Source organism: Struthio camelus, chromosome 20 (genome assembly GCF_040807025.1).
Source record: "Struthio camelus isolate bStrCam1 chromosome 20, bStrCam1.hap1, whole genome shotgun sequence".
NCBI classification, from domain to species: Eukaryota; Metazoa; Chordata; class Aves; order Struthioniformes; family Struthionidae; genus Struthio; species Struthio camelus.
The window spans coordinates 955305-965000 of record NC_090961.1 but is presented as its reverse complement, the minus strand read 5'-3'; the positions used below and the strand labels follow the sequence as shown (position 1 = coordinate 965000).

General features: G+C 53.9%; 2 protein-coding genes across 5 annotated transcripts in view; one reads left to right on the top strand and one right to left on the bottom strand.

Moving 5' to 3' along the window:
• Window positions 1-1080, top strand: part of PBX3 (PBX homeobox 3) — a 118354-nt gene extending 117274 nt beyond the window's left edge. For all 4 annotated transcript variants that reach the window (XM_068914546.1, XM_068914547.1, XM_068914543.1 and 1 more), the window contains one exon: window positions 474-1080. In XM_068914546.1, the coding sequence (XP_068770647.1) occupies window positions 474-566 (93 nt within the window). In that variant the 3' untranslated portion in view covers window positions 567-1080. The remainder of the gene's footprint in view (window positions 1-473) is intronic.
• Window positions 1-9696, bottom strand: part of HSPA5 (heat shock protein family A (Hsp70) member 5) — a 339565-nt gene that overhangs the window by 284763 nt on the left and 45106 nt on the right. The window lies entirely within an intron of this gene.

Here is a 9696-nt window from a genome sequence, read left to right as displayed (position 1 = left end):
GGCAGGTGAAACTCGCCCTGTCGGCGGCTCTGCCGGGGCCGAAGGACGGCTTAGAGCTTTTGGAAATGAAACGGAAAAAAGTGAGGGAAAACACGGGTTTCCCAGGATTTTTTCTCAGGGGAAAAAGCTTTAGGTATTGGCTGTTAGAGGATGTTCTTCATTAAAGTGTGGATGGTCCTCACAGAAATCCCAGAGTCATAATTCCCGCTAACAGCTGCCTGAAGGACTTCTGGTCTGGGAACTGGCTCCTCCGCTGACGGATCTGCTCTATCCGCAAAGTGCGTTTTTCAGCATCTCTTGTCGTGCGTGCTGGTTCGGTCGTCTCACAGATTTTGCAGCCAGAGGGAGTTTAGGCAAAATCTCTTTCCCAGAGCATCTCCTCCCAAACACCGGTTTTGCCAGGCGGTTACTTTCAGTGTGCGCTATAATTAATACGCATAATTGTATCAATTGAATTGTTTTTCCCTTTTCAGGCTAATGGAGGCTGGCAGGACGCAACTACTCCATCTTCTGTGACTTCCCCGACAGAAGGGCCGGGAAGTGTGCACTCTGATACCTCTAACTAATCTCCTAGCAACACTTTTTCCCTGAGCTGAGATGCCTTGATTAGCGCATTCAGAGTGACAGGAGAAAAAGGAAAGAATTTTTTTGTAGCCAACCACCTACAGCTTTACTGTAAAACCTTGTCTTATTAGAAAACTTGGTAAATCTGTTTTTTAAAGGTATCATAGTCATTTGTATTTATACTTAAAACACACAATGTTGAAAAGCACTTTATCCAATTAGGCCAAGATTTAGCATTGTTTATAGCCCTGTAACTATTTTATCATAATTTATTATCAGCAGTTTTAACAATGTTGGTCTAACAGTTGCCAATTACTTGGCCTTAAGGGTAAAAGTACAGTGTAAGCTTAACCTCAATCGCAAGAGCAGACACAAAGAAACACCTCACCTAAATTTAACTGTTTGCCTATTTCCATGGAAAGTCTAAATGAATTACAGACTTTGATTGTGTTTAATCTTTTCATATCTCTTATAGAGTTGGAATAAAAAGAACTGTTCAGTTATTTCAGTTAACAATGGTTGTGTTCAAGAATCCTTATTCGTCACATTTTTGTTGTGATCTATTGTTTTATGAATTAGATTGGATCCCAGGAGCATTTTTTTTTTTTCCTCCTCAAAATACCAGGACCCACAGTTTACTCTCTGTATTTCGACAACGGACACAGATTGTTCTTAGGAGATGAAGATACTTGCTGCTTATTTCTGTGGAAGCCAAGGTCTGGGGTTTTACAGTACGAGCTAGGTGCTGCACATGCTTGCCAAGATTTGTTACTTCTTCTTGGCAACAAAAAACAAACAAAAAGAAAAAAAGGAAAAAAAAGCACCATTATATGGAGTGTTGTATATAGTGTAGCAAAAGAGTATTTATACATCTCACCAATCAAAACACAGCTTTATTACCTCATGCGAACTCATACAAACCAATAGACTTTCAACATGTTCTGTAGCTTAGAGTGCTCACTTACTACCTCTGAACGATACTCACGCTGTAGTTTGTCTCTTTCTTATCTTTTTGCATCTTGTAATTAACTCTTTGTTTCCCTCATGAAATGTAATGTACATTGTAATCTTTTAAAAGAAATCAGGGTTGCATTTGCAACTTTTAAAAAAGCTAAAGCGGAAACATTGGGTCTTAGGTTTAACACAAAACAGTGAAACTGTTGTAAATACTGAGAAACATTTTGAATGTTCTTCATCTTGTTACTAATCCACGCAAAAAAACAACAACTAATTGTAATGCATACAGATTTCAGTATTCGGTACTGTATATCTCGCCCTGTGTAACAGGGGGCCCTTTCCTTCTCTTTTGTATTGTATGCGATTCTGAATCTGATCGAGTCATGAAAATAATTTGTGGCAGTGATTCTAATGTATTAAAACGTTTCGTGTTACTTTCTAACTGGATTACACCCTGGATTGAAAAGTCTTCCTCGTGGTAGTTATATGTAGTTTCAAACATGAATAAACTTTTTGCTTTCATGATCAAACATTGATGTAATTTCTTCCTGCTCAGTTTAAGTCAGGCGTAGAAGAAGGAAGCGGCAGAAGGTCGAAGCTGTCCTAAAGCAGGAGCGGAGCGTTCCTCCAGCGGCGGCCGGCTGCCTTCGCTCCCGCGCCGCGCCACGCCGCGCCGCTCGGCGGCAGCAGGGCAAGCGGAGGCTAAGGAGAGGGTCGATCCTTCAGCTAAATTTGAAAGAGATCATCATCATGTTCACTCTTAATTATCATCTTTATTTAACATTAGCTTTGAAACTATAACCTCGGCTAGCAAGTACAATTTGATTATAAAAATATTTTTCTTTATTAAAAAAAGTTTTTTTGGAAGGACATATATATATAAACGCTAATTTTAAATCTTTTTAATAAAGTAAAGGTCAATAACAGGTAATAGCCTATTTACCATATCTCAAGGAAATTGACTCACAGGAAATCAAATTAACGTTAATCACTTGCAGCAAATGGTCTTTGATAAATATAACTACTTTACTCCTTGGGTTAGTGTAGCTAGGCAGAAGGCGAGCTAACCGCCCGGCCCGGCGTCTGCTTCCTTCGCGGTCGGCTCTTGGAGCCTTTCGGGCTGTTTTGGGGGCTGCGTGGTTATTTGCATGAATCGATTAGCTTGCGGGCCAGCTTTGCCTGTCAGCAGGTTATTTTGTAAAGGGCTTCCGCTTAGGTCGCCTCGGCCCAGGGCTGCGAGCTCGCTCGTCTCCCTCCCCGTCCCGCGGGCGCTCGGCCGCTCGCTCTGCCCGGCAGACCCCACTTCTGCGCCGTCTCGGCTTCCTCCGCGGCGGGCGGGCGACGCCTCAGCGCACGAGCGGCAAAGCCTTCGCCCGGGCTAAGCGGGGCTGGGGCGAGGGGGACGGCGGCGGCGGAGAGGGCCTCCGCGCTTGCCCCCCGCGGCCGCCTTCGTGCGCTCTAAACGCGAAGCGCGTCGGCAGCGTAAGGAGCGCGCAGCCCTCCCTCGTCTCGGTCGCGTCTCTGCTGGCCGCGGGCGAGGACCTGTCACGCGCTCAGGAGGTTGGTGGGAAGGCCATCGACGACCCTTGGGCCGGCTCGCGCGCCCCGCGCCCGCTGGGCGTCATTAGCCTGCTGCTTTACAGCGTTAAGGCTTTGGGTGCCTTTGAATTACAAGCGCAATTTGGCCTTTCCGCACGTTGGAGAACAGCCACGTGGCTGCACGGCAAACAATAAACATCTTGTCCTTGAGGCTTGCTCGCACATCAGGACGGTTTACGGCCAGCACCAGCGTTGCAAGCGGGGCCGCGGTGCAGCCCCCGAGCGGAGCCGAGCGGCCCCTGGTCCCGCAGCGGGACCGAGACCCTGCAGCGGCGGGGCCCGCGCCGGGGTGCAGAGTGGGGGGCGGCGGGGTGCGGGGGGGGCAGCGGGTTGCAGAGCGGTGGGGATGCCGAGGTGCAGAGCGGGGGACGGCGGGGTGCAGAGCAGTGGGGATGCCGAGGTGCAGAGCGGGGGGCGGTAGGGTGCAGAGTGGGGGACACCGGGGTGCAGAGCGGGGGGCGGCGGGCGGGCGGGCGGCCGGCGCAGCGGCAGCGGTGACAGCGGTGGGGTTTGCAGCGCTTCCCCCGCGGCGGGCGCCGGCGGCACTGCCGGGCCGCGGGCCGGGCAGGGCTGGGAGGGACCCCGGTGCCCACCGTCCCGCCGCCCCCGCCGGGGCCGCTCGCGGGCGCTGCTGGAAGAGCCGCGGCGGCCGGCACAAAGAAAAGCCGCCCGAAGCAGCAGCGGTTTCCTCGCCCCGGCGTTCGGACGCCAAGCTCGCCGCCCGCTGGGACGCATCGCCGGATCCTCCGTCCGGGACGGGAAACTGAGGCCTCGCGGCAAGGAGCAAGCCGGGCCGCGCGGGACTGGTTAAGCGACCGGGGCGCTGAGCGCCAGGGCTGCCCGGCGGCGCGGCAGCCGGGGTAAGGCGCTCATGCCCGTGTCTGTGCCGTGTATGTCCGGCGTGATAAAAATAACCGCAAGTGACTGAAGATGTTTCCAGTTTGTGTTAATAAAATACATCTTTTTAAAGAATGGAATTCTTCAAAGATTGGCAAATTTTATTTTATTTCATTAGCTTTAATGTCACTGCCATATGGACTGTGAAGAAAAGTGAACCATTAGATGAGAGGGACTGAGTTATCAGCGTGACACAGAAAGCCCTGATACAATTGTTAAGGATAAGCCCTGGGAGTGATTTATTGCCTGCATTGTATTAGCCACAGAGGAGTTATGATATGCTCCCCATTCCTGTATCATATTAGGATTTTATTAGTCTAATATGACACGGTAATATAATATATGATTAGAATTCCCATCCAGTTAGCCTTTCTTTGGTGACAGAGGAGGAGAAGGGCCTGTGCAGGGCTGCTCCGGCCGCTGTGCTGCACCGTGCCGTGCCGTGCTGCGCCGTGCCATGCTGCGCCGTGTCATGCTGTGCTGCGCCGTGCCATGCTGCACTGTGTCATGCCGTGCTGCGCTGTGCCATGCTGCGCTGTGTCATGCCATGCTGCACGGTGCCGTGCTGCGCCGTGCCATGCTGCACTGTGCCATGCCATGCTGCACGGTGCCGTGCTGCGCCGTGCCATGCTGCACGGTGCCATGCTGCACTGTGTCATGCCATGCTGCGCCGTGCCATGCTGCACTGTGCCATGCCATGCTGCATGGTGCCATGCTGCGCTGTGTCATGCTGTGCTGCACGGTGCCGTACTGCGCCGTGCCATGCTGCACTGTGCCATGCTGCACTGTGTTGCGCTGTGCAGTGCTATGCCATGCTGTGCCGAGCTGCACTGTGCTGTGTTGCACTGTGCCATGCTGTACAGTGCCATGCCCTGCCATGCTGTGCTGCACCGTGCCACGCCATGCTGTGCCGTGCAGCACCGTGCAGTGCAGTGCCGCGTTGCACTGTGCTGTGCTGTGCTGCACTGTGCCGTGCCGTGCCATGCCACATTGTGCCGTACTGGGCAGTGCTGTGCCACGTCGTGCTGTGCAGTGCCGTGCTGTGCAGTGCTGCACTGTGCTGTACCATGCTGTGCTGCACCGTGCCACGGCGGAGAGGGCCGGAGCGGGCAGAGCTGTCGGCAGGCGAGTCCCCCCGGCCGGGGTGCGGGAGCGGCGGGAGCCGCCCGCTTCCCTGTGCGCTTGCCCCTCGCCTCGTGCATTTGCTGCACGGTTTCTTTCCCCTGAAACGTGAAGCCGCTGGCTTGCCCCTGCGAGGCCTCATGGGGAAGGACGGTGCCGGCCTTCACCCCCGTGCTGGCCGCTGGCCGCAGGCGCCGGCTGGGGCCGCCCCGAGCGGGAGGCACCTGGGACCCTCTCGCCGCCGGGGCAGGAGCAGGGAGGCGGTGGCGGTGGCGGTGGTGGCGGTGGCCCGTCCCGGGGACCGCGCTGCCTCGACGCCGCCCCGTGCTCCCCTCCCGCGGAAAACCCGGCTTCTGCCGCGAGTCCCAGGCCAACTCTTCCGCGTTCCCGCGCCACCCTCGCCGCGGGCGCTGCTCGGTCCCCCGGCCCCCTGGCTCCGCCGCAGCCGCCCCTCGGCCCCCGGGTCTTGCCTCCAGCACCAGCGGCAGGGAGAAAGTTCAAGCACATCGGAGCGCTGCTAGGTGATAAATCCCAAAATCTATATCAAAGCCTATTTGATCATCTCCCTGTCATTGATGTAATAAAAAGGATTAATTTATTGGAGGCTGCCAAAACCCTCATGTGGCAACAAATTTAAGAATCTTGTTTACGCGGGCTAATTAAGACCAATTAATTTCGTTCACATCCGCGGCTGTGAACCTGGGTGCAGGTGCCGGCGCACGTGCGGGGACGGGGGGCAGCCGTGTCCTGCCCGCGCGGGAGAGCCGCTGGCCTCGACACCCGCACCCCAGGCGAGGACCCTCCACCGGGGCCGGGGAGCAAACCCTCCTCTTCCTCCTCCTCCTCCTCCTTCTCCTCCTCCTCCTCCTTCTCCTCCTCCTCCTCTTCCTCTTCCTCCTGCAGCCTGCGGATGCTGCTCCCTCTCCCACAACTTCCCCGAGAACCCAAATGAGGCTTCGGGAGAGTGGAATGGGGCTGTTTTTCACGATATGAGATCACCTATTAATGCTATCTATTAGGATAATAAAGGCTGCATTTTTCCTGGTAAAATTCAGCATAAAGAGCACGCGTCATTAAATATGGAAATCCAGAATTTTATTAGCAATCTGCTAGATCTGAACTGACGCCAATTAAACAAAAAAGATATCATTTATAAAAAGGCAGAGTTCAAGTTGTATTAAATATGAAATGCAATTTTCTGCTGGTTGTGATTTATTACCGGTGGTACATTGTTCAAAGAAGCATGTTATATTTCAATAGAGAAATATTGTTTATTCATTAATATTTTAAAACTTGCTTATTGCTGTGTATGACTCTCCTGCAGAATGAAACTTATGATTTAAAACATGAATTAATAAACACATTTGAAAGTGTTAGACAATATCATAACCACTCATTTTTCATTTTACTGAAAGCATATTAAACTTTTATAATTCTGTGCGTGTACTATTACTTTCCAAATAAAGGTACGGAGTCTAAATTACTAATTTCAGGTAAAGACGAGAGAAAGCAATAACATGTGCTGGGAGTCGGTCACCGTGTCGTGCTAAGGCGGGGTGGGTGCTGCTGTTGGCTTACCGGTGAGCCCCGCGCTGGGCAGGTTCCCGCGCCGCGGGCTGCCTCCCCCTGCGCCCGGCTGCGCGCCGCCCTCTCAATGCGAGGAAGCCTTTGATAAAGGCTGACATCCTAAACGAGGCCGAAAATATTTTATACAAAACGTGATAAAGCGGTAATGATCTCGGGAGCCTCGGGTTATCTTGGGTGTTACCAGCAGCCACCGCCTGAATCAGCAGCGCCGGGGCCGGCCCGGCGCCCGGCACCCCTGAGCCCGATAGCCCTGAGTGCTTCACAGAGCCTCTGCCGCAGCCGCTTGATTTAAGCTAACCTTTTTTTGTGCCTTAAAAATCCCTCCTGCCGCAGCCTCACCGTATTACCATAACAATAACCAGTATTTCAATTTTAAGAACTCATTTTTCCTCAAATAGAAAGTGCCAATCAATTCAAAGAGCAGAAGATGCGCGCCGGAGGCGGAGGCCGGGGGGCCGGCGCAGCCGGTGGGTGCTGGGGAGCGGTCTCCCGTGCCGCGGGGGTCTCTGCCCCGGCCGGGGACCGGCGCCCTCCGGCTGCAGGCGCTTTTCCTCCCCACCCGCCACGGCAGCCGCTTGACCGGCCGGGTGCAAGCCTCCCCGCCGCCGGGGCTGCAACGCCGCCGGCAGCACGCCGTGCCTGGTGCGGGGCGCCCGGCGCGGGGCTGTGCCTCCCCGACTGACGGAGCAGTCGCCGAGCGGCTGTTTGTACCGCGGCAGGCTCACACCTGACAGCATAGTGCAAATTAACTATTCAGGTCTTTGTTGGGCAAAGTGAATCGGCAAACCTTATTACTCCAAGCCAGTCAATTAATTAAAGTTCAGTGCTTAATCAAGTTGCAGTGGTCATGCAGGGGGCACCGGGCTGTCTCTCTCCGGAGTGCCGCGACGGGAGGTTAAATGAGGAATTGTGTCGCGGCACTGTCTCCCCGGAGCGAGCACGCGGAGGCCTGGCAAACACGTCTCATGTCCCACCGCGGCTCAGCAGACCAAGAGCCCCTGCAGCGACTGGGATGGGATGGGACAGGATGGGATGGGGCAGGTTGGTCAGGACAGGATGGGGCAGGATGGGACAGGATGGGACAGGATGGGATGGGGCAGGATGGGATGGGATGGGACAGGACGGGGCAGGATGGGATGGGGCAGGTTGGTCAGGACAGGATGGGGCAGGATGGGACAGGATGGGATGGGGCAGGTTGGTCAGGACAGGATGGGGCAGGATGGGACAGGATGGGATGGGGCAGGATGGGATGGGATGGGGCAGGTTGGTCAGGACAGGATGGGATGGGACAGGATGGGATAGCACAGGACAAGATGGACTGGGATGGGATGGGACAGGACAGTACAGAATGGGATAGGAGTGGATGGGACAGGACGAGATGAGACAGGATGGGACGGGATGGGATGGGACAGGACAGTACAGAATGGGATGGGACAGGACGAGATGAGACAGGATGGGACGGGATGGGATGGGGCAGGATGGGATGGGACGGGACCGGAATGGGACGGGACAGGATGGGCGTCGCTGGGTGCCGAAGTCGCGAGAAGGGGTATGACGGACACGGACTGCTCGAGGTGATTCAGCACTGATATCCCAGGTCCCTCCATGGAAAAATGTCTTCTGGAGAGGCCTAACCGTGCATGTCAGTAACTCTCGAGAGCACCGTAGCGTGCGGGCGATGCTGCCCAGCGCGCACGGACGGAGAGGCCGTGTAGGTTCCTCCCCTCTCGCTCTTTCCCCAGGAACGTGGTACAAGAAGCAATTTCTCTTTTTTTGGAAGACTGCGTAACAACATGCGATGGGACTGTGTCAAGGAGAGGCTCAAAGAAGAGGATCCCTGCTTTAAATCTTGAAAAACAGTCAAGAAAAATATGTTGTTTACCTGAATTTGCTTTTCATAAGGTCTCCCAGTGGATTAATAAAGTAACCTTTTGTCTATGAACACCTGGTCCTACGCGCCATCAGTAACGTGAGCTTCGCTAACGCAAAGTTAGAGTGGAGAGGCAAACTGCACAGATCGCCAAGAAAGTTCTCGTACAGACCATGCTCAAGACGAAGGGGTCACTGAGAGCCGCTGTGCTGCCTCCGTGGCTCAGCAGACTTGTCCCGCTTCTGGAAAGAGAGGAGCCGGATTTGCCCCCTTCGACCCAAGTTGCAGCTCCTGGCGGTGTCCGTGCAGCCGCCGAGTGCCCCCGCTGCACAGCTGCTGCAAACGGAAATAGTCGCAAGGGCTTTTTAGCTGCAAGATACGGCCAAAACAAGTAAGTGAGGGTTGGAGAACATGTTTCTTCGCAAACTCTTTCATTCTTTTTTGCAGCTCGTAATTCAGGGGTAAAACGCACCCTCCTCCGGGGCTGACAGTCTCCTAATAAGACACAGGCCACGAGAAAGGACAGGAGAAATAAATAAAACCTACCAAACTTGGGCGTTTTCAAATGGCAGAAACACCAAATACAGCTGGGCAACAGGGCGCTGGGTTTACGTGTGAGCTTCGCTGGAGAAGAGCTTATTTTGGTGCCGCTGAAGGTTTCTTTGTGCAAGGCAGAAAGCGCCCCAACAACAGCATACCAACAGTACACCAACAGCACACCAACAACAGCACATCATCAACACAACAATGGCACACTAACAACAACTCACCACCAACAGCATGCTGACAATGGCACACCAACAACAGCATATCAACAATGGCACACTAACAACAGCACATTAACAACAGCACATTGACAACACCACACCGACAACAGCACACCACCAACACCACACCAACAGTGGCACGCTAACACCAGCCCACCAGCAACACACACCAGCGATAGCGTAAGACCAGCACACTAGCAGCAGCGGCACACCACCGACAGCACGCCACCAACAGCACGCCACCAACAGCACGCCGCCAACAGCACACCGCCAACAGCACGCCGTCAACAGCACGCCACCAACAGCACGCCGCCAACAGCACACCGCCAACAG